This window comes from Prenolepis imparis, unplaced genomic scaffold (genome assembly GCF_030444845.1).
Source record: "Prenolepis imparis isolate NDT839.2.m4 unplaced genomic scaffold, iyPreImpa1.0 SCAF_3, whole genome shotgun sequence".
Classification (NCBI taxonomy): Eukaryota; Metazoa; Arthropoda; class Insecta; order Hymenoptera; family Formicidae; genus Prenolepis; species Prenolepis imparis.
The window spans coordinates 6,921,397-6,948,151 of NW_028141161.1; the positions used below are offsets into that span (position 1 = coordinate 6,921,397).

At 34.6% G+C, this 26,755-nt stretch overlaps 1 protein-coding gene across 1 annotated transcript; it reads right to left on the reverse strand.

Moving 5' to 3' along the window:
• Nucleotides 1-12,326: 12,326 nt before the first annotated feature.
• Nucleotides 12,327-25,811, reverse strand: LOC145934013 (ejaculatory bulb-specific protein 3-like). The gene is made up of 4 exons (XM_083034154.1): nucleotides 25,671-25,811; nucleotides 17,913-18,087; nucleotides 14,435-14,529; nucleotides 12,327-12,670 (listed from the first exon to the last, which is right to left on the reverse strand). Exons 1-4 carry the CDS (start codon nucleotides 25,674-25,676, stop codon nucleotides 12,569-12,571), a joined length of 378 nt encoding a protein of 125 aa, XP_082890280.1. The 5' UTR covers nucleotides 25,677-25,811; the 3' UTR covers nucleotides 12,327-12,568.
• Between the last annotated feature and the right edge of the window lie 944 nt (nucleotides 25,812-26,755).

Here is a 26,755-nt window from a genome sequence, read left to right on the forward strand (position 1 = left end):
ACCCAAACACCTCCGACGCCCACGAGTGGAGAAACAAAGAGAGAGAAAGAGCCGAGAGAGGGACCACTTTGTTGCTAATCGAAGCAACAACAAGCCACGCCGCGGCATCTGATATCCCCTGATTTACGATCCGGCCTCGCGATTATTCGGGGATTTCTTGCCCGCAATAAACGTCCGTCACGTCGCGGCGGCGGCAGCGAGTTTAATTTGACTGCGTTTATAACAAGGTATCGCGCGTAATGGAGCACTAGTCCGCCGACAGCCTCCATTACAATCAGGACTTTCCTTCCGGGCCTGAGGGTAGGCTCATCGCCTTAATTGGATTTTATTTGCTTAACCCTGAACTGGCTCTTTCGCTCGCAGACGTCCTCGTCGTCGACAATGCCGTCCGTCGGATTGAACGACTGCGACTTACCGTCCTAGCCCCCAGGAAATCCCTTCCTCTCCCCTGATCTCTCTGCCGTCTCTCTCTCGTTTGCATATAAATAATCATAATGACCCGGCCGACACAGTCGGTAGAATGTTGGAATAATAGCGCGATTCACTCAAGCGCGTTTGTGTGTATGTGTGACTCGACCCGTGAGCGATTAAATATAGAATTAAACTCAATTTTCATGAAGACGTATTTGATTATAGAAATATACGCTTGATTGAAAATTACCGTTTCCTCTTAGAGCTTATAAAAACGCAGAAATAAATATGACTGATGATGATAAATGATTAAGGCCTCGTAAGAAGGCTGTACGTAAAAAAAGAATCAGCATATTAGCATTAAGATGTTACGTCATTGATTCTGTTTTAATAATTTACAATTAGTCAGAAGAAAAAAAGAGAAATTACTAAACATATCGATCGCATCCGCAATTCGATTTTTTGGATTTCTCGGGAATAATTTTTTTCCGCAAGATGCATCTCTCGTCAGTCTTCGACACACGACGTTTCATTAATTATTAAGGAGTAATTAGACGAATTGTGCCGAATGCCGCGCGCTCGCCGCAACTTAATTAATTTCGCGGGAGAAATGAAGAACAATCTGCGATTATGTTACACATAGCATGCACGTGATGTTTAATCACGTACGGATAATTAAACAATTATTCGTAACCTCAGATGGTAATCGGCGCAACTTAATTACGCATGAGCAGCAGGTTATATCGCGCTTGCGTATGTTATACGAGATCATGTCATGCGAAAATAAGATTTAATCGAGAGGAAATAATCGCAAAATTACCTTCTGCAACAGTGAATTTAAGACTGGTATTCAATACGGCATAATTGCCTCTATACAAGTAATTCTTTGGATCGCGTTCGCAATATTCACCGCTTATATAGCTTGCTTTATGATTTATCTACAATATACAATATTATTTGCTGAATAACTACGCGAATATAATACATAGATTAGACACATTCTCTAATTGCTTTTTTCACAACTGCACGCAAAACGAGTAATGAGACTATTTAATAATTGTGCTCAATAATATGTAACAGGAATATTTAATATCCTTCTCATAATTTTTTTCTTTTTCATAAATATTTGCTCGCAAACTTTTATTATTTATTGCTTGTATATCGAGTGCAAAAATTTTAGAAATATTGTACTTGTAAATAAAAGCTGCAAATTAAAAATAATGTTTTCAATTTATTCGCAATTCGAGGAAGTATATGCATATTATTTCTTTCCGATGCAGCATTTCATCGAAAAAAATCCTAACAAACACGCACATACGGATCGCTTAATTACTCACGAAGAATCGCAACAAAGCTGCCGACGGCAGCCAATCTACGAGCTAACTCATCTCTTACCGTCAGCAACAGAGTAGAAAATTGCGTATCCATATAAGCAACGATGTAAATAACGATATAATCATATACAGCTAGAAATATCGTTTCTCTGTCGCTACTTTCATCGATTCTATAAAAGCCAAGACACGAAAACACATAAGAGTAAGCTATATAAGCGCTCAGAAATGAAGAATAATATTAATGAGATATAGATAAAAAAAAATAAAAAGAATAAATTTATAAAACTGCGCAATGCACAAAACTATAGATTTCGCTAATAAATTTTTTCCAGCTCCAGAGTTGTCCCATCAGTTATTCGTTCCTGATGGGACAACTTTGTCGTTCCTATAACTTCCTCTCGTTTTATCGTCTCACCAACACGGAAAAGAAAGTTACGTATATTGGTTACGATGGCGGGGTAATTCGCGCGTCGTGGTTAACTGCGTTCGGCTTGATGATTCTCTTCGCGCTGCGAATCACCGGCTAACGACAGTAAGCGCGGTAATTGGGCGGACGTGGTATGTCCACGTACTACGTGTTTTCCCGTACAGCAAATAGAATCGACGGTGACGCGCGGTAGACAATCTTAATTGCAACTCAATAAGCGCTAATGATAAGCGAGCGCCAATTACTCGGAGAACGGATGTCCACGCCGGATGATAAAGCGAACACGGGAACGCTCTCTTTCTCGTCGTAAGAAAAAATTCGCAATTACGGACGACAGTTCACGACACGCGAGAATCTCCCGTATGACGAATACCGGCAAGAGGAATTTCTTGATCTTCTGGAATTGTCTGATATTTAACTAAATTTTAATGTAAAAAAATTTAAGATTTTCTATATTCTGATATTGAGTAGAAACAGCAGAAAAAATTTCGGTGATTAAAATTCACGATTAATTATTATCGAGATACGATGGAGAAACAACGAGCTAAGATTTTAAATTAAAATCTTCAAATTTCGACAAAATTATTTATGCTAATGTATCTTCAGGCGTGCACGTTTTCTTTTCTTTCCGAAACTCAAGAGAGAAGAGGCCACTCTTCTCGGCACAAAGCGTGAAATTTCGCCGAGTTGCTTAGAGGGCTTTCGCGCGGGAATTAACATTGCAAATAAGAGGGCCGATAAAGTCGAAGCGACGGAGAAGTGTGGTCCGAGCGTCGGGAGAGGACCGGGAGGAATAATTGGGCTACGGTTTTTTTCGCGGCATCAGCTCCTCGCCCTTCGGTGAGATTATGAGTAATGCGTTCTCCGCCACGTCCTCTCTCCGCACCGGAGTCCGTCTCGTCTCTTTCTTCTCTCTTATTCGCGCGATCCACCTCGCCTCGTCCTTCCCGCACGCTGATAGAGACCAGCTCTCTCTCCGCTCTCGATCGTCCCATTAGCGTAATGGCTCTCGCGGTATAGTCTTCGCATTTAATCCATTGAATTCTCGTTCGTCTCTCGCTACGGAGCGAGAGACTGTTCGCCAGGATCATCGTCCTTCTCGAAAATTTCCTTTGACTCTACTCTTATTTATATAAATCGCGAGCAGAACTCTGTGTCTGTTACTTCGATATTTTTTTCCCTATATTCATATATTTTTTTACGCGTTTCCTACATCCTGCTTTATATATATATATATATATATCTCTTACAGTTTTTATATATATTCCATGATAAGAGATATTATTTAATTCAACTCGCACATTCTGTCGATTGTGTAATTGCTATAGTGAACTATTTTTTACTTTGCCTAGAATTTATTATGTTAAATCTTGTTTAAAAAATCTTCAGTTTGTACAACATAATATATGATCGCGCTTTTTCTTTGCAAACACGCGAATAGAATTTGAGAATTTCCATCTTTATATTTAGAAAGGAATTTATGTGATTAACTCCACGAGAATCTCAATACATCTATTTGTACATTTCCATTAGTGCGACGATACGAGTTTCGCTATTCAAAACACGATCGAAACATTGCGCAGCAATTTCGAGCAAATCTCATCTAAATTGATTTTTAATTGACATAATTAATGCGCTGGAAACACGTTGTTGACATAACAAGGACATTACAATTATTATGTAATAGTTGTGTAATACATATGACGCAATCCTGTCACATCATGCTTCTAATATTAATCTTCTTATTCCATCGCGATACAACTATGCGGTAGCGTTATAACAAAAGCCTTTGTTGAATAATATAATAACATAAATAGGAAATAAAAATGTGCATGACTCAAATATTACTAATAGATCAGTAAAACAGTAAAACATAATATATAAATAATGAAATCGATAAAAACATTTTTTTCAATTAAAAAATAATACTTAATGTTTTGTTCGCGTGTTTTTAATTTTTGTTCTAATCAAGTCAATCAATCTTTTAAATCATCTGATACTAACAGAATCAAACCAAATATGAAGCACTATATTCGAAGAGAAAAATATTCCTCATTACTTTGTTATATCCATGAATAAGGAAATTAAATATTTCTGTATAGCTACGACATTGTAAGAAAGAATTAAAAAGATATTATATTTAAGAGATATAATACTTATACATTCTTTTTCGTAAAAATATAATTTGTATAAGGAATCGTTTTTTCCTTCTCACTCGAAAAGACTAGAAGAAAATTGGCGCGAAAATTTGCGACTTCTACGAGTGACTGTACTGCTTGGCCGTAGTGCTTGGAATAAGTTCTGATAGGGAAGGCAGGTTTTAATAAGAGAAGGATTGAGAGCTCGCCTGTACCTGCACTACCACGAACCGGTGGTAGACTCTTTCCCTCCCTCGAGACGCCGAGATAGCAACAATAAATAACTTGTCCCTGCGCCGGCTAAAAGCATCCTACTGATCCTTCTGGTGACCACCGCCACATCGTCTTTAAACCGACGATAGTGCACTTTCGATGCACTTTGAACGCTAGTCATGGGCGCCACAAACAGAGAGAGATGCACTTGTAATGTTATGGATTATCAAAAATTCGGCTAATCTTTCCTGTCCGATTTTATTATTAATTTTTTGTATTTATTAATTTTTCAAGAAAGAATTATGTAAAATATCATAGTTTTTAATTTTTTTAAAAATATGATTTCATTTAAAAAGCAGTTTTCTCGTTTATACAACATATACGCATAATAAAAACGTATTTTTTATAAAATATAAAATATAAAATATACGTTTCATCGTATATAAACATTAATTTTGATGTTACTAAAATATGAAAAATATTACTATTAATCCACAGCATAATGTCGTTTCATTAAAGTGTCTATAGTTGAACTATCGACCTTGACTTTGATATATTCGTCGTCGCGAAAACATTCTCGTAGCCTTGTAGTAAGTTATGCTCGCTAATTTTATTAATTCGCGTCCTTCGCGACTTTATCCGCCGTTGCGGGTTTCATTACGACAAGTCTTAGCAAAGTAATTCCCCTCATAAAATGCGACATCTCGACGTCACCATTACGTTTTGGATATCGACAGAAAGCTTTAATGTGTCAGAACTTTCGCATCGTGATTATTACGAAATAATGTGCGGCATTACTACTTTTATTTTGAAATAAAAAAGAATTTCAGGCAATTAGGATGACAAATTTTACCGATTTCTCGTGTAGAATATGAAATGTTGCTTCGATATCCTTCAAATAAATCAAGTAATGAAGCAAAATTAATAAGCATTATACTAATATTGAAATGCTCTTTTTTCTTTGACAATTATCTCATTTCCTCTGATTTTCTAATGACTAGAAGAAATATAATGTATATTTTTCTTTCCTTAGACGCACCCTATTTAAATGGACGATGTTAAGTTTTTACGAATAGCTCCTCACGACTGTAGCCAATCGAGCAGTAATTGTGTATGTAATGGATATTATGAATAATTGTAAAAAAGTAGCTAAATATAATGCGCTATGCAGGACGGAACATCGGCTCACAGTTATCAACTTGCGAACGTTTTCCCGGAGAACAGAAAAACGCACATCCTCTTAATGAATTTAATATTCGCGTTCGCTACTTTATATCCGCCTGCTATTAAGCGGACGCCCGTGTTAGATTTATTCCGTCGCCGAAGCATTCCTATCGCGGCCGCCGCGTATAATTATACGAGACTGCCGCAGCGCGTATTATCGTCACACGTAATCGCGGGGAATAAGCGGTAATGGCGATTATAAGCGGACCCGCGCTACTGACGAGGCGCAGCATCATCGCCGGCTGATTTCTGCACGCGGCGCTCATCGTCCACCGCGCAATTCTGCGCCACAATTTCTACATCTCGCACGGGATGTATTACCGTTTCGCGATCTGCGAAACCCGGCAGGTATATACGTACTAATACGCATCGATCGTAAGGTGCGCATTATCGGCTGGAATCGGGTGGAAATCGCGCCGCGTCCGTCGTGGCGAATATCGAGGAATACCGAATCATTATCCATGGTAAAAAAAACGGGGTGGAGAAATAGAGAGAGGATTTTTAGTTTGTTCTTTTTTTTCGCGTGATTCTCCGCGCATGTGAATTGGAACTTCGATACGGTATTATTGCGTGCAATAAGTAGCTGCAGATCCGGATAAATAGCTCTCTAACTGCTGAAGATCACATCTGTGTTCGTATAGTATCAAAAGCAGGGAGATTCTCGTGCTATCTTTCATCTTTCAGTTTCCTTCTTTTTTTAATCTCAATTTAAAAAAAGTTTCTCTTACCAAAATTGTTAAAATACGTGTTTTTACTTACAAGTCGAGACGTGACTTTATATTTGAGACAGAAGAATAAATATACTTTGTGATATTAATAAAATATGACAAAAATTTAAAAATTTAAGGATTTATATTAAAATATTATAAAGTTTACATACTTTTCGAGAGGAAACATATTTAATTTTAGCACAAAACATACTCAAGACATCACAACTTTTGTGTCCGATAATGTTATGACAGTGTTTCGAAATCTCGTATATGACGATTCGCAGCGCAAATCGAATTAATCGCAGTAATTAATCGCGCGAGAGAAATACAGATAGTGCATACCGCGCCCGTATGCATTTGTAGCGCAATCCGGATGCGTTATCTCGAACGTTTTGCTCGCGGTTAATCTACCATTTCCGCGATTTCGAAATCTCGTTCTCTCTCCCGAGCCGCTCAATCATGTCGCGACTCTCTCACGCCATACGCAATTATTTGTGACTCCGCAAAAACGGCCGCTGCAAATCTCTTTAATTACCTGCAGGGCCGCTCTTTCCAAGATTTAATGACGCGAACGATCGGTATTAAGAAAAACGATTTTCTCGCGCATACGAAATATACATTCACGAGAAAAAACGTGATCTATTGATTTGTCAAGGCAATGCCGACATAACAAATTATTTTATTCGTAATTTTATATTATACCATATTATAAACGACAAAAATAAACGCGAAAATTATGATAGGCAGATAAACTAAATCGTGATAATAACTGTCGACGTGTATTAATTCAGAGTTTAAGCATTTTTTTATTTTATCGCATATACGAGTAACAGTACTTTTTATTAATTTTTATAAAGTTCTATTTATTATCATTTAAAATTAATATTATTTGCGAAAAACATTAATGCACAATGTCATTGAAATATAAGTTTGTTTTAATTCTTACAAGTGAAGAAAGAAACCGGCGCGATCTGTGAAAAGCAGCGGAACAGCGAAAGTTTGAAATAAAAGAATCTGATGAGGGTTGCAAAATTTTTTTACAGGCCGCTCTGTTATTTGCGGTTATTGATATTTTGATCGCACGCAGTTAACAAAAAGTTGATTTTGCAAACAAGGTAAATAAAAAATAAAATTGAAACATGATATTCTTAATTGAAAAGTTAATTTGCATACAAAACTGAACTATTTCGCATTATAGAATTAGTTTGCATTATATTATATACTTGCGCATTAATTTGTTTAATTATGCGGACAGAAAAAGTATTTAAGCAATTGAGCAACTATAGAAATAGCTCAATATGTGCAATCTCGAAATTCATCTATTACGAAACAGAAACATTTTGTCTCTTTGTTGACTCCTGCAGATATTCTTCTTGATATTATATATTCCGAAATTACACTGTATATTCCGAAAAGAAAAACAAATAGAAGCGAAGGAATTTATTGTAATGCAGTAGACACACTTACAGTACATTGATGTTTTGTGGGAAATTTTACTCTTTTTTTACATAAAATTTTAAACATTCCTACATAGCGATAATAAAACACTAACTGCAGATATTGATATACTGTAAAACAAATAAATAAATTACTTAGCAGGTTTTTTTTGTTGCAAATTATGAAAAATTTCGCTTTTATCAAGCTCATCTTTAAAGTTTTGCATCATGGTCTCGAACAAAATATTAAGGCTCCTGGCTCCTTTCCGACCATGTCGAAATCGTGACGTCAGAGGCGAGAAAACACACGCTAAAATTTCTTCTGCTGCCATTTCGAAATAAAAAAATATTTCGATAAAACAGCACTTCAGATGGCTTTAGCACACTCTTAAAAACCCCCGAAAACTATCCTTTCCCCTTTATAATCAATCAACAGCTATAAAATGTAATATTATGAAGCCCAGTCCGTCTGGTCTTTGCACATGCGCAGTCATTCCGCATGTCGAAGTCTGATATCTCGATCATATTACAGATGTTGATTGATTATAAAGGGAAAAGGATAGTTTTCGGGGGTTTTTAAGAGTGTGCTAAAGCCATCTGAAGCTGTTTAATCGAAATATCTTTTCATTAAAAAATGGCATCTAAGAATTTTCAGCGTGTGCTTTCTCGCCTCTGATGTCACAATCCAATATGGCCGCGGTGAGCACCCAGGAGCCTTAAAGCAATTAGCGGAGACGGGATTTCATTCCACAGGAAATTTAAATATGTTGTTTTTATTGCGACTAATGATAGATTTGGACGACAGCGATAATCCCCGGGAAGAGCATTACTTTTAAAATCGTAAATGCTTTTACATACTCGAAAGGTAAATTTCTCGAATGCAAACAAGGTCATTTAAAGGTTGATGGCGTTTAAACTTGATTATTTCTTCTTATCATCTCCATATTTTGCAGTAAAATAATATTCAGGTATGTATATTAGATTAATTTTTGCTAACTCGAAAAGGCATGTATATATTCTGTTATGTTTCAAATAACCGTATGAATATAAAGCTTTTCAATATAAAGCAGAGAGAGAGAGAGAGAGAGAGAGAGAGGAGTGATGTAACAAACAAAATAATAAAATCTAGCTATACATATGATGGAAACAAAACAACAGAGTTATATGTTGCGATTAAAGCATTGCTGGCAATTTTAACAATACTTGATAAGGAACGACAAATATTTGTAATTCATCAAACGCGATATTTTCATTCTCGGAACACTCGGAAATCGATCGACGACGTTTAAAGAACAGCTTTCGTCGTTCATTTAAATTTGTGTTACTGCATTTCAGTAATTTTACGATTAAATTTAGAGTTTTGAGATTACATATACGCGTTACATACATAAGCTTAATTTGTAAATAATTTAGTTTTAACAAACAAACAGTAGCAAACTCATCGCTGTTTCAAAGCGATTTTACTGACATTTTGTTTTATTTGTTATATTTCCCAAAAATATTTCTCAAATTCTCATATCCTGCAAACACATAGCAGATATAGTATATTATAATTCCTCTCATCAATTTTTCTGATCAACAAGTATATCGCGATTTATCGATTATAATTCCCCATTTAACGAAAGGGGAAAAAAACGAGGAGGGCGGAGGGAAGAAGTAATCAGGTGTGACACTCTTGTCGACAGGTGCTTCCAAGGATGCGTAGAACTCCCAACCTGTTGAAGTCCCGATATCCGTTTCCTATAGTGCCCCCGCCGAATCGATGATATTCGGATTTCAATCCGATCGACGCGAGGAGGAGGTCTAAAAGGGGAAAATTTTCCCCTCGAGTGGCGGCACACGGCAGAGATTGAATTTTCGGTTTTTCTCGAACCGCCGCCGCCGCAAATTTTCCATTTCCTCCGAAGAGTCGCGCGCCCTCGCGAATTTTCCTCCTCGATTTGCACGATCGCCTGTGAGTGACCCGTTTTCCTTCCCCGCCTTCCTCCTCCTCTGTCGGTCCGTCGCGGTGCATTTAAATCGACTGCTTAAGTTGACTATGCACTAATTCATTTACATATTTAACACGCGCGTCTGTAAAGTTTGCTGGGTCCGTGTGAGACAGCGGGAGGACGAAAGGTGAAGAAAGACGCGAAACGAAGGGAATTAGCTATGCATGTGTCACTTGTCTCTCCAGGACGTGAACCTCGTGGAACTTCTTTAATTTAATAACGCGTGCGCGCGAAAACGGAACGAAAATCTCACATCGCGTGTTGAAAATAAACAGTGCAGCGATAGGATTATAATATCTAAGGTTTAAATTTATTTGCATGATTTCGAACTCTCTATGACTACTTTAAAAAATAAAACAGTACTTTCAAATAGACTCGAACATCAAATATGTTTAAATCTTTTATGAGAATTTGTGCGTGTGTCAGGGGAGGATAGATAAATATAAGTATATAGATGGGAAGTGTAGCAGGTATCATAAATATATTTTTTATCTTAGAGTTTGAGTATTTTATTTATAAAAATGTTTATTTATAAAAATTAAAAAGATTCGATTCTTTTCGATAGAAAGTACTTGTAAGTACTATTTCAAATCTTGCAGGTATATTGAATCTAAAATTCGACTATAACTGATCTAGATTCGCAAGAGTGCAATATATGAAATATTATTTCTCATGAATATTATTCGAATCCTAGAAAATATAAAACTCGATCTAGGGGTTGGTCACTAGTGGTTATAGTGTACAAATATTACCCTTGATACGGATTACCTTTAAATTACCTCAGATTACTTAAGATTACCTAATACAAATTATGTCCATCATACTTAGAATTTAGAATGATATATTTTCCGATTATTCCCTTTTTTTAATTTAAAATTAATCTTAAAGAATTTTTTTAAATATATATTTTAATTTTTTTTTTGTAAACATTTAAAATTTCCTATTTTAAAACAGTTAAAAAAATTTTTTAGATATATTTTTAAAATATTTTATTATTTCTTAACGCTGTCAATTTTATTCCCAAAAACGTTGGGAATGAAAATTTAATTTTTGTTACTGTTAGTTGTTTTCTTTGCAATACATCCATAAAAATAAAGTGCGGTAAAAATGAAAATAATACCGGAATTACCGGCAGAATATTCAATACATGAAAATTGTAATATAGGTTTTGTTTTACCGTTAAATGACGATGGCTTACCAAAAGTTGTAGATAAGAATGCATTTCGTAATTTTTAAATGCTCGTGTGTTCGTGGCCTGAGAGAGAAAGCATTACAAGACGTGGTACCGCGAAAACCTAATCACGACAATTCTTAAATTATAAAAAAGCACGTTTTTACGAAGCGTCGACTCCAAAAATCGACTGCAAACGTATATTATTGTAAAAAGATACATTCATCAATGACGTTCACTAACTTAAAAAATTTAAGATTACCTTAGATTACCTACAGATTATTTGATATTACCTTTAGATTACTTAGATTTCCTATTAGATTACCCAAGATTACCTGAGAATGCTAAAGATTATTTAGAATTACCAAAAATTACCTTGGATTATCCAAAATTTCCTTTGGATTGCCGCTGAATTACCCTTGTACAAAAATTACCTCAGTGACCAACCCCTCGAACTCGATCATTGGATTGACTCGGATTTTTAAGTACATATTGAACTTGATCCCATCCCTAACAAATCAGAGACAACGGAAACGAAGATACCTCTTTACTTAATTACTAGAAAAATAAAATGTCCTGGAGAAATGTTTAGTCAATTCCTCGATGATCGAACTTAATCTACGAACGAACACGCGCCGGAGTCAATCTCTCGTTAGTCGGCGTGTAACTTTGATCAGCTCAAGTCTCGTCCTAGAAGTTGACCCGGTCTTTACCCGACTGAACGGTATCGATTATCGTCGAAGATGTTCTTGTTTCTCGACGATGAAATACATCCGTTGTCGGGGACAGAGGAAGGAGAAGGTTTTCCTTTCTCGCGAGTAGAAGAGTCCGGGACGTTTCATGTGGATGTAGGGCGCGATGGAAATACAAAATCAGGTTCCGGCGAAATGGGACTTTCTCGAATGGCGAAGGCATACATATAGGTATGCGCACATATATCTTATATTGGACAGCGTCAGGAAATTAAGCGAGGCGGTCTCAAGGGCGACGTTTCGGACCTCAAACTTCGGCTGGGAAACTTTTCTCGGCATTGTGCCTGGATTTATCTCTTCCCGAAGTGTCGAACTGCTTTCTGGAGGGGGAGAAGAGCCGCGGAAACCAAGAAATATATTATTGCCGGCCGTGACTGGTATACAAACGTTGTTTGCCCGTCAAAGAGACAGGGGTGAAGAGAAGGATGTTGTAGGGAGAGACTAGACACGAATGATCTATGACTGATGACAATAATTGGATTAAATATCGTCATTCGCTTTAAATGAATAACGCAAATATCGTAATTCCCCTTTAAGCGGGAATCTATTTATTATATTTATAAGCTAACAATTGTTGAAACGCAAACAAAATTTCTCTTTTTAACATATTTCGATATTCCATTGAAAGAAGACTTAAGAAGAAGAGTTTGTACACGAAAAATTGATGGATTTATTTAATCCGCGCGGTATAGAAAAAAGAAAAAGAAAAGACAGATTACTCAACGTTCTATTTTTGACTGAGATAAGAAGATCTAAATTATTCACGGCTTTATTCCATGCTCTTCCGCTTCATCCTTGTACTTGAGAGTGTATTGACCAGTAGGATCGTACTTCTTCTTAAGTAGTTCCCATGTGTCTGGTTTCTGGAAGAAATAAGACATAAGGTCAAATAAGCAATCGTTCTTTCATAATAAGAAATTTACAAGATTGCCTTTATCGACAAAATGTCGACAAAAGTATCCGTATAAAGCCATATAAAGATTTTTATCCTAAAAGTTACCTTACTTTCTTTCGCTTTAAATGCTTCTCATATCGAGAAACATATTAAATTATATCGCTGCTACGTGAACACGTATTATTTTGCGAAACTCGTATTAAAATTAACTCAGGCACAAATCGTAAAAGTACGATAAAGCCATTTAATATTTTAAAAATCTTATACCTATATAGACATCAAAAGAAAAATCTTTATATAGACCTTTTACGGCGCTTAAAGCATCGACGTAAAAAATATATTTAATATTTCAAGAACCGGAGCAAAATACGGTGGACGTAACACGAACGGATTGAAAACCCACTAAGGGAGGAATCCGACCGATCCAGTGAAGGAGGGAAAGTGAAATCCGAGGGGTTGGTCACTAGTGGTTATAGTGTACAAAAATTACCCTTGATACGGATTACCTTTAAATTACCTCAGATTACTTAAGATTACCTAATACTACCTCAGATTACTTAAGATTACCTAATACAAATTATGCCCATCATACTTAGAATTTAGAATTATATTTTTTTCGATTATTCCCTTTTTTTAATTTAAAATTAATCTTAAAGAATTTTTTTTAATATATATTTTAATTTTTTTGTTGTAAACAATAAAAATTTTTTCCTATTTTGAAACATTAAAAAAATTGTTTTGATATATTTTTAAAATATTTTATTATTTCTTAACGCTGTCAATTTTATTCCCAAAAACGTTGGGAATGAAAATTTAATTTTTGTTAGTTGTTTTCTTTGCAATACATCCATAAAAATAAAGTGCGGTAAAAATGAAAATAATATCGGAATTACCGGCAGAATATTCAATACATGAAAATTGTAATATAGATTTTGTTTTACCGTTAAATGACGATGGCTTATCAAAAGTTGTAGATAAGAATGCATTTCACAATTTTTAAATGCTCGTGTGTTCGTGACCTGAGAGAGAAAGACGTGGTACCGCGAGAACCTAACCACGACAATTCTTAAATTATAAAAAAGCACGTTTTTACGAAGCGTCGACTCTAAAAATCGACTGCAAACGTATATTATTGTAAAAAGATACAATTCATCAATGACGTTCACTAAGTTCAAAAATTAAAGATTTCCTTAGATTACCTACAGATTATTTGATATTACCCTTAGATTACTTAGATTTCCTATTAGAATACCCAAGATTACCTGAGAATGCTAAAGATTATTTAGAATTACCAAAAATTACCTTGAATTACCCAAAATTGCCTTTGGATTGCCGCTGAATTACCTAGCCCTTGTACAAAAATTACCTCAGTGACCAACCCCTCGGTGAAATCAGTTTTCGAAGAAGGTTTAGGTTCGCGCGAGGGTCGAAGGGGGTGGCGGATTCGCATCGCCGTTAAATTATTTGCGAAAGTTTTCCAGGCGCAACGAATCACTGGGAGACACCCTCTCCCGACAATCCGGCATTAACCCGTCTCTGCATGAAAGTCTAACTAGTTCCGCGGCATTTAAACCGGGCTTGACGTATCCCCCCGAGAGAGAAGGTCCTTCCTCCTTCCTCTCTCCCTCTTTCCCTCAGCATCAACTCATTACGTGCGACTTTGCGTTTCATTAGTCTGGTGAAAAGTGACGGGCGGTGACGTATATGTATATACGAATGTGTTTCGCCTTACGTTATTAACTAGATGCCGTATAATCTTCTCTGTACCGTCTTTCTGCTTCTCGCTGCACTTGCTGCAGTCGGTCTCCAATGCGTCCGGAAGGTGATCTGAAAGAATTGCAACAGGAATTCAGATCAGGGACGTTAGGTACAACGATCTCGTCGAAGGCAAAAGACACAGAATCGATTATCATTACAGAAACATTCAATTGAGATCTCCTTTCACCCTTCTGTCAATGAATGGGTACCTTCTGGGTACCCAAAGCGACATTAAATGTTAAAACTGTGTCTCTTGGAACTTTCCTCTGTCCGAAATCAAATACAAAGAGCCTTTGTACTCGGAAACCTCCTAAAGTATAACGAGAAATAATGTTCGATGCTCAGTTGTTGCTATAAAGAAGTATTATCGCAGTGCAATGTGTCAAAAAACGTGGGTATCCATATATTGACGGAAAGATGAAAAATTATGCTTTGACAGAAAGGTTAAAATAATAGGACCTGGACTTTTTTGGTTTTTTACTCCGTTTTTCGATTTATACTTTTCGTCATTAGATACTTTGACAGGTGAATCCCCTCCAATGTATATACATATGTGCGCGTGCACAGATCGTATCAACCGAGACAAAGTTCTACGGTGTAGGGCGGAGTTCATAATAATGTATGTTATTTCTCGAATATTCCATGTCCTGCAGAATTCACCTCCAACGTTTTTGCCGTCCCTTGCGTCATTTGCGCCAGCTGCTATGGTCAGCTGGCCGCACACCCGCGCATATCGCTCGTGAATTTTCCTGAGAGACAAGGACTATATATCCTCGGTAACGTATTACCGTCCATCGCGCGTTTTATCTCGCTCTATGGGATAGCCATGTCGAGAGGGAAAAAAGAGACCCGAGAAGAGGAAGAAGACGATAAACGTGATTTTCTGATAAACGGCGAGAAAAATAAATCAAGTTATGAGTAATTAATATAATTTGCAGAGAGAGAGAAGTGTCCCGATAAAAATAATCCATTCAAAGTTCTCATTTACATACATGTGGTTCTGTGTGTATAAACTCTCTCTCTATAGAATGTGTTCCAAAATATAGGGTAAACTCAGGTAAGATAGCCATAGTTTTTTAAAATGCAAAAAACATACTTTTATTTTTCTTATTTTTTAATAATATTTGGCACATTACTTCATTGAAGATTAAAGTACGTATATAATACTATCGAAATCAAACAATAAATACTTAATAGAAATTGTATATTATCAAAATATTAAAACATGAGCATTGGCCGTCTTTCCTGACTTTTAGGGAAAAGATGGCCATAACATTATAGGATAGTTGTTTATACATATATTTCATGTTAAAGTAATTTAAAAAACTTATAATTGTACATATTTAGTTTCTTTAATTTTATAACATTGAACATATAAACATTAATATATTTTTTTATATAAAATAAAAATTTTTGAAAAAATAAATTATAAATATAATTCTTTCAGATTAATTTTTTTAACTAAAATAATCTTTGAAACAATCTTTAAAACACAGAACAAAAGTAAAATTTTATACATAAACAAAATACATAATATTTTAATAATAAATATTTTAAGAATGAAAGTGGGCCATTTTACCCAAATTGTGAAGAAAAGATGACTATAGTATTTTTTTTTAAATAGTAAAAACAAAAATAAAAATTATGAATTACATTATAATTTATATACTTTCGTTATATGTATAATATTTACAATATTGTTATTCCGAATAGTATACGCACATAAACTATTCTAAATATCGATTATCTTTGAGAATAATAAAAAATGCACTATTTAGAGATTAATTAGAAAAATTGCAACTTGTGGCCATTTTTTCTGTATGGCCATCATACCCGAGTTTACCCTATACAATATTTTTAATATTTTCTGATCAATTTGAAGAGACGAATTTTCTTTAACGAGAAAGTGTCGAGGCATCAATAATTTCTGAATTATACATAGATGATTAAAAAAAAGACCGGACTTTTCGCAAACTAAAGTAGAGTTGAAAGATTAACAAAATTACATCCTTCAATTAATTTCAAGTCAACTTCGGGTTTACTTTAATAGAATTTTAACTTTAGATCCAGTTACAAAGATATTATGATGAAAAAAATTGGAAACTTGCAAGCAACATGACCTCCCTCGACAATTTCTTTAAGGAAAGATTGACTGTAATTTGCTGAAGAGAATCTGCTGTCAAAAAAATTAAGAGATCCGATAGTTAGCACACAGGACACTTTTGCGCGTTATGTTTCGCGTCTCTGGAATCAGAGTTTTTACGCTGAAAAATTGACATTAGTAAACGGCAAACCGCAGACATATGTAAGCGCGAATGTTTCCCCGACGAGGAACGACATGTTTACTTTTTGTCAAAATCTTCTCAGCGACAATCGGCAACCGCGGGACGTATTATTCGTATCTCCAAAGGGAGCGCGATATGCGCATATTCGCCTCTCTCAGTACATACGTACTGTCGTTAACGAAACGACCTGGCATCGCGTATTCTTCGACCGGGGATGCGACGGGGTGGCCATTAGTGTGCCAAGGCTGATTCTCGCGCGCGTTAGAAAGCGTGTGAGAGATCGTCTCATTTCATCGTACGTGTTTTGCCGCATTATCGCGCCGTACAGACGAGATGAGGCAAACACTCTGTTCCTCACCAGAGTTACGAATTCGGTTTCATGTTATACGGAGTTTCCCAGACCTACCGTATAACCTGTTAATTCCTGGCAGATTCCTGGGATCATTTGGAGACGATTTTTCCTCAGCAAAAATGTCGAGGGAGATCATTTTTTGCATGTTCCCAATTTTTGTCATCATGTATCTCATTTGTAACTAATCCTTAAATTAAAATTCTATCTGAAATTAACTGAAGAATGTAATTTTGTTGATATTTTATTTCCGCGCTTGGTTTGCGAAAAACTCTTTATTTTCAATCGCTCATAACTCGAAAATTATTGGTGCCTCGACATTTTCGCCGAGGAAAAATCGTCTCCAAATGATCCCAGGAATCTGCCATTAACAGGTTATACGGTAGGTCTGGGACACCCTGTTATATTACATTTTCGTATTATTAGGCCGCGCATTACAAGAAGTGTGTGTTGTATTATATAAAAGAACGATATAATTGAGATTGACATTTCAATTGAAAAAAGAATAACAGGGATAGCGATTAATTTTTCTGTCAATACATAAATTTTCACCTTTTCATCAATGTATGGGTTCTCAGAGTACCAATTTAGCTACTGTGTGTTTTTTGACATATTGCACTAGGATAATACTTTTTTATAGCTACTGAGCATCGAACACTTTTTCCTGTTATATTTTAAGAGGTTTCCGAAGGCTCTTTGTATTTTATTTCGGGCTGAGGAAGATTCCAAGACACATTTTTAACACTTAAAGTTGCTTTGTCAATTAACGGGTATCCAGGTACCCGTTAATTGACAGAAGAGTTGATAAAATTTCTCACCTTTGAGCTCCTTGGCATCGGACGTGCACGAACCCTTATCTAACAGACAGTTGACATAGTTCTTCAGCAGACGTTCGCTCTTCAGGATCCCATCTATGTCGACATTATCGTACTTGGTCGTGTAACGGTCATCCGCTAAAGCGCAAACTACCACGAGCAGGAATAGAGCCAAAACCTGCATCAAATATTAAAATAATTTTTTCACGATATTGAAAATTCAAATAAGAAATGGATTAATAAGAGTCAGACGCAAAAGTTAAGCGGAATAAATTTATTTTAAAATCTTCTTCATTTAATTTGATGGTTTCGATCTTTTCTTTAGATTATCTTCAGCAGGTCGATTAACAAAAAAATTTATGTGTCTTGATCCTCATTCCCGTTTTAGGTATTTAACGATCGAAGACAAAAAGAACAAGGAGTGAAAAACGCGTCATAAAATCTCAACACGATATGCAAATCAGTACGGAAGGTTCAAAGCAAGGGGTGTCTCACTGTGGCAATACATGTACATTTTTTTTGGAATTACTTACGCATTACTTCGCATTGATTTACAATTTTTTTGAGAGTCAAATTTATGATTATTTATTAATATTTCAGATAAATAGGGGTAATAATCGCAGAAAAATAATTTTTTAAATTTAATAAAATAAGTTTTGTATGTGTTTGTGTGTGTGTGTAAAATCAAAGTTTATTCTTGTATGTACTGCGTACATATGCACTCAGTGCTTCGGTAGTAGTGCACATGTACGCGTTCTCGCTTGTTTTATTCGTCTCTTTTTCCATCACGCGAGGAAGAGACAGAAGACTATATAAAAAAAATTAATTGAAAAAAAATACAAAGAACTAAAGAAAATATATAATGACTAACTATGTAATAAAAATATATAAGCTAACTAATATATAGACCTACCTGTATAAACATGCTACCTAACTAAAATATATATATGTAAACACAACTCTATACAAATATATGTATAACAAAATATTATAATTTATAAAATCATTAATAATTGATCAGATCAGTATTAAAAGTTTGTATTTTGTGTTTAAATTCGTATAAAAGAAATAAAAATTTAATATAAACATATAAATAAAGTTTTATTAAAAATGTTTTTAGTTGACTTTTTAAAAATTTTTGAATTTTTTAGTCACAGTTTAAAATAATTTTTTTTTATTTATTTTTATTTATAATCATCTTGTTATATATTAAGTATTATACATATAGGGATATCTTAATTTGGGTGTTTCAACTAAAAAAATATTTGTATGATAAAAAATATTAATTTTGAATTTTTTGCATAATATGTATATCGATTATACATAATTAATAATAATATCTTATAAATTTATTTCTCTTAATATCTTTCTCCATTTTAATTGCATTTTTCTTTACTAAATTAAAGTTTTAGTACTAACATTTGAATATATTGTATTTTATTTGAAAAGAGTTGATATTATTTTCGATGAAATCAGAAACGATACATAAAATTTTATAAAATGTTATTACATATCCTATAATATTCTGACATTTTGCAAAACTTCTAAATAGTGTTTATTTTAGTAAATAAAGAGGAATATATTTAATTGGAAAAAACTGCAAGATACTCTATATATTACTTACTGTATTTGTAAAACAAAAAATTATAAACAAACATATCGAATTACTTTAGAATTACATGGAATTACTTTAGCATTACATGGAATTACTTTATATTATCTTATATTGCATAGTATTACATGGAATTACTTTATATTGTTTAGTATTACACGTAATTCCGTCGCATTACTTATAATTACACGGCGCATTACATGGAATTACTTGGAATTCCCGGTAATTCGCAATACATGTACAAATTTTTGGTGAGTGAGACACCCCTTGGTTCAAAGTAAATAAAGAAAATTGTTAAACAAATTTATTGCGCCTAATTTCTGCGCCTGGTCCTTATTAAGGGATTAGCAAGTAGGGGATTATCTTCTAATTTATTTGCTTTCGAATTCTCTATAATTACTTCGAAAAAAAAAGAGCAGTACTTTTAAATTCGAACCTAAATCAAGTATGTTCAAATCTTATGAGTATTTATGAAAGTTTTATGAATATTTACAAAAAATTGTGGGGATAGGTGAATGTGTAGCAAGTATCATAAATAGAGCTTTCATCTTAGATTTCGAGTACTACTTGTAAAAGATTCTTTACGCGATAGAAAGTATTTATAAGTATTATTTCGAACCTTGCAGATGTACTCAATCCAAAATTCGAATATAACTGATCTAAATTCAATTATTTCTCAAGAGTGCAATATATGAAATATTATTTCTTATGAGTATTATTCGAATCCTAGAAAATGAAACTCGATTGGATTCGACTCGGATTTTTAAGTACATATTGAACTTACAATTAATCCCATCTCTATAATCAGAACCTTCTCGTTTTATTACGATTGAAGATATCCCGAAATCTCTCGATGCTCCGTATATACAGCATCTCTCTCTCTCTCTCTCTCTCTCGATATATTCGATATCCGCACTAAACTAGCGAAATCTCCGCTCCCGATGGAATCTCGCGGGATTTGGCGGGAGATGAACGCGAAAGACTCGCGACAGCAACAACAACTCTCGGGTCGGTCGACAATGAGCAAAATGTTTGGGACAGATACGGTCTCGCTATTCACGTTAAACGTCGAGCGTGGCCAAATGTTTGCGGCCGCGTTGCCGAAACGCGGAGACGTATTTAACGCGCGACGTGAATATCAACGAGCACGCACATATGTAGGTACATTATATCATCTCCCCCCTTTCTCTCTTGTATGCGCGTCGTTGTCTCTCGATGGCGATTCTATATAGACATTCCTGTAGGCCCAGCGCGAAAATACAAGGTACAAAAGGGCAGGTCTCTCTACGGGCTTGCAGAAAATAGAAGCGAGAGCGTTGCACACGCCTCATTAGTAGGTTAAAGGCGAGAGTGAACGACCAGCCGAGCCGGGGGCCGCGTACAGCTCTTCGTTTAGAAATCAATTCAATTACGCAGAGTGTGTCAAACGCTTTCTCAAGCGCGGCTGCACGGAGCGTTAAGAGACACTTCTGTGCGTGAGGAACATCAAAGTCACGTTTCTTGTATACGTATATATTGTGTGCTCTCTTGTACGAGTATAACGTATATAACGTATATAAAATACATCGAGATATTTTTTTTTTTTTTTTTTTTTGAGAATATTTTTGAAATAAATCAATTTTTTAGGGGCGTTCTCTCGTTGAATTTAAATTATTATCTTTAAATATTATCGCATATTTTTGTCGCAGATATCAGACATTTGAGGTATTATTTTGAGAAACGCTTCAAAGAGAAAAATGTGAATATATTACCCGCGCTGGAAGAAACTGGAACAATCAATGTCATATTGTGCGAAAGAAGAAAGGAGATATTCTCGCATGTAGGACACTTGTCTTTTTAGCTCCAAGTCATAAAATGACATTGATTGTTCTAGTTTTGAGATATCTTACACTCCAATTACGCGCAGTAAATCTGAGAAATTAGCTAGAAGACCTTGAATTATTACGTAAACCCATCCGACTCGGTCTGGCATAAAAGAGAAGAAACAAGTTCTCGGCTCGTAAATTAAAATAGATTTATAATCTTTAAACGTTACACGTCAGTTCGTGCATTTCAATCGCAAATTTAAATTAAGAATTTAAATTAATTCAGATTTATATTTTAATTAAATAAGAAAAAAAGGCAGAGAACATTAAAGATTCATGTTTTGTGCGATATTTAATTTCACAAGATTAATAAGAAGCAAAATAGATAGAGAGAAGAGAAAAAAGAAGAGATCAGAGGTATCGAGTAATTTTTCATTTTAGATTTGATCTTTTTCTTCGAAATCGGTGATTCGATTCGACGAAAATGTAAACCACGACAGCTTCGATGAGTTTGGCTCAAACTCGAAGCGAGGGAATTTCTCATCCCCTAAAGACCGCGAGCAGATGGTTACGCTAGTACATAACGGGTTAATGCCGGAGAGTTAGTTGGGATGTTAATTAGTATAGAATAGACCTGTTGTAGAGAGAAGTACGTGATACCCGCTATACTTTGGTGAGGAGCAAAGCGCGCAAAGGGCAGCGACCGGAATGATGTTATCCCGCGGACTCGCCCAGAGACATTTCGGCGCTCTTCCAGAGCGATAAAGACCGCCGTGACATTTAACATACGAGGCTGCATCAATATACGAGATGTGTAATTGGGTCGCGTGTCGATGTCGAAATTTTATCGATTTGTCGAAAAAAATCAAAATTATTTATATAATGAATTTAATAATATATAATATTATTAATATATATATAATAATTAATAATATATAATATATTTAATATTGATTTAATTAACTATATAATATAATTTATAATTAATTATATAATATATAATATAGTTAGTTTCTTTATTGATTCTCTTAAGGGGATCCTAGTCGGATCCTAAAGTTAGTTCTGTCGGTACAGCAGAACCAACTTTATTATTTTGGGATATCTTTTTATTGACTATACAGATCAATAAATCCTTTTCCACGATTAAAGTACTTATAAAAACGGACCGCGTTAGCTATAATTCCATATATAAATCATATAAAAATCAAAAATTACAGTTTTGTTATCGGCTTCTTTCATGTCAGCTCGTAACAATACTTATTTAATAAAAATAGTTCTGCAGTTTATCTGTGCATAAAATATAGTATACGCGATAGGGTTAACATGAAGAAATATTAGTAAACAATAAAAAATGAGATTGCAAGTCTAATAAAAAAGTTATATATTAAAAACATTTTCACGCATATGTGTGCATACGTGCATATGTTGGATATGTGTGGTGCTAACCTATCGTGTGTATATGTGTATACGTGTATATGTTTGGATATGTGTGGTGCTAACCTATCGGAGTTCGACCATCCGACTAGGATCCCCTTAACGGGTTACAAGAGTTTCATTTCCATACATACATGTATAGAGTAAACTCGAGTATGATGGCCACACCGAAAAGATGGCCACAAGCTGTAATTTTTCCAATAATCGCTAAATTGTGCGATTTTTTTATTATTCTCAAAGATAATCGATATTTACCATAGTTTATGTGCGTATATTATTCGGAATAACAATATTGTAAATATTATACCATGTTTTTACTCTTGATTACCTCCTAAAGTTTTTCATATGGCCATTAAAAAATGCTGTAACGTCGAATAAATTACAGTTGAGCTGTTATAATCAATATTAGACACATAATGAAGGTATATAAATTATAATGTAACCCATAATTTTTATTTCCGTTTTCACTATTTTTTTATAAATACTATAGTCATCTTTTCTTCACGTATTGGGTAAGATGACCCACTCTCATTATTAAAATATTTATTATTAAAATATTATATATTTTGTTTATTTATGTATAAAATTTTACTTCTGTTCTGTTTTAAAGATTGTTTCAAAAATTATTTTTAGTTAAAAAAATCAATCTGAAAGAATATATATTTAAAATTCAATTTTTCTTTATAAAAGTTTTTATGTTGTGTATTAAAAAATATATTAATGTTTATATGTTTAATGTATAAAAATAAAGAAGCTAACAATAAATATGTAAAATTAAAAGTTGTATAAATATATGTATGGTCAACTGTCTTATATACTATGGCCATCTTTTCCCTAAAAGTCAGGAAAGATGGCCAATGCTCATATTTTAATATTTTGATAATATAAAATTTCTATTAAGTGTTTATTGTTTAATTTCGATAGTATTACGTACTTTAATCTTCAATGAAGTAATGTGCCAAATATGATTATAAATAACAAAAATAAAAGTATGTTTTTTACATTTAAAAAACTTATGGCCATCTTATCTGAGTTTACCCTATTACAGACATCTTGCATAACATATTAACACAACATTAATTTCATTCGATAGACTATCGTTAATAAACTATTTTTCAAAAAATAATTATAGTGAGAACAGAAACAAAAAACAACTATTACAACATAATACAACATAATTTGATTAGAAATATACAAATGACCTCGTACTGTCACTGTACATCTATGTTTTCTATACTTTAAATAAAGTAAAATTGAATTTAAATAAAATAAACTAAACCAAACAAAGTGAATTAAATAAACTATACTAAACTTAAACTTATTGTTAACTTAAGTAGCTTTTTAGATCAGAACAAAATAATAAACACTTCATGAGTACTTGAAATTTAAAAAAACTTAAAGAAAAATTATCTCAAAACGAATAAATATTAATAATATTAATGAAACTTAATAAATTAATAAAACTTGGTATCTTGAAGATATTTACGAAATTTAAACAGAATCATTTAGGAAAATTAAGAAAAATAAACTAAAAGGCCCGTTTTATAATATATAATATAATTAATTGATTTAATTAATTATATATAATATATTTAATTGTGAAATTCAAAAATAGAAATAAAAAATATTTAAATCGGTTTATTTAATTTTATATATACCTAATAAATTTTATATAAAGTAATATTTATATATAAAATTATATAATATATAAAATTATATATTTATAAAATTATAAAAACTCAGCGAGATATATTTAGTGTACATACCAGTATAGAGCGAGATACATTAATATACGTACCAACCAGTTTACGATCGATTTATATCTTGGGAGATAAAAAACCGAAATGTTTTATTAATCAAGATGGAAAAACAGAGACATGCGCGCGCGCTCCAGATGACGTGAGGAGGAAAATTATTCACACCCGCCTTCGTGTGTAAGCCTTATTACGCAATCGCCGCCATTACCATGAGAGAACAACATTTCCTGACGCCTTTCACTCTCGTGAAGAAATTTCACCTCGTTTCGATGGCGAATTCATTCTCGTGATTCGAGAGAAGACGACGACGACGAATTACAAAAACGTCCCCGCGCGGCGGTAACAGCGACTTTTCGCGACGATATACAAAGAAGACAGACGTTTTTAATCACCGTAGGAGACTCTTAAACGGTCTCCGAGGTCGTTAACGAACGTGAAACAGCTTCGAAACGCAGGCCGAAGAGGAACTCGCTCTGCATTATTCACTTTCGGGTCTCTCCGGGATCGGATTTTCGCCGAATAAAACACGGCAATTAACGTCTTACGCGATCCCCACGTGGTAGAAAAAAACGTAAGATATTTAAAATGGTATTCACAAGTCAAGAATGTAAGACGAGGACGAGGATTTAAATTTTAAAATATCTGCAATCGGAAAATATATATGAAGAAACAAGCGAGAGAGAGAAAAATAACGTTATCGAATCGAAGCCGCACCTATGAAATTTCTATTTCACAATATTCACAGCACGTTATCCTCAAGCGCTTTAATTAAGAGAAGGAAAATCAGAGCTCTCCGTTCGCGTTACATATTTTCATTTATGTAAAACCTATGTAAAACCACCTATGTAAAACCATATATTTATATATAAAAAGACGAACGTAAATTACATTCACGATCACCATGTAATGTTATATTACGTAACTCACATGTTACATCGACAACAATCTTCCAAGAATCCAAATGGGATAATCGAGCAGACATAAAAAAAAAAAAAAACACAAAAGACGAGAGAGACGCCATTATAATATGAGAGAGGACTGAAGCTAAACAGGAAGGACAGAGATGTCAAAAAAAAAAAAAAAAAGAAGAAGAAGAAAGGATGCGGAAAAGCCAAGGTAAATGGAGGAGAGAAACAGAAAGAATTACGCTTACCTTCATGTTTGAGCGAAGTTTACTGACTGATACTGACAGCGGCGTCGATCAGCTGTTTTATACTCGGGCCCCTCGCGTGGCTGGACCCCGAATTCGTCGAATCGGCCTCTTCGGGAAACCAGCCGCCCCCTCCCCTTCTTTTCGCGTCCTCGCGAAGGAGAGAACGGGAGGTGCAAAACATGACGATTTGCGTCACACAGGTGAGCAAATCTCGAATGCTCGCCTCGAATGTATCTGCGTGAATCACTCTATATGCCGTGTAAATACCGCTGGATATACACACAAGAGGGATTTCTGAATCGATTTAAGAAGAATTCCTCTCCCAGGCTTCCGCGCGAATGCTCCAACTTTAATTCTGTTTGCATTTTCGTTCGCAAAAGTTTTCGACTTTTTAACTGAAGAAACTGAAGAAAAATTATTCTCTTCCTCCTCCCACCCCCTCTGCTTATAACAATGATTTTGTTTCCGGGAAACTACCCTCGTCGAGAGAAGTTCTCTTCAAGATATTTACTAGAAAAAAAAAAAAAAAAGAAAAATTACAAACCACAGATTAACGTGTTGTTACGGCCGCCATTACAGAAATTTTGCATGATATGAGAGAGAGAGAGCTCGTTAGCGGGAATTGCAAAAAAATATTTAAGCGACATTGAGTTAACCGGTTCGTATCTTTTTAAAGTTCCGCAGCCGCACGGACGAATTATTGCATTTCCGCTCCGGCAACGGCACGGAAAACAGCGGGAGAAAAATCGGAATTCCGCGTCGGGATTTAGCACAGAGCGTTGCGCAAGCATAAAAGGAGTATCGCATCTTGCAGCCGTGATGATGCGTTCTCTTGCAGGTGCGCATTGTTGACCGAACTAATTCGCGCGATAGGATATGCAAGTTACGTAATATTGCATCTCCAATAATCGTCCGATGAAAATTATACGTATAATAAAATAACAACGGCTTCAATAATAATAATAATAAAATATGTGCATTCAAATAAATAAATAAATACACATATCTATATCCCAGATAGCACCATATCCAAAATCGACGCATAAGACATCTTAAAGATGTCTCATCCTCCAATTTTGGACATG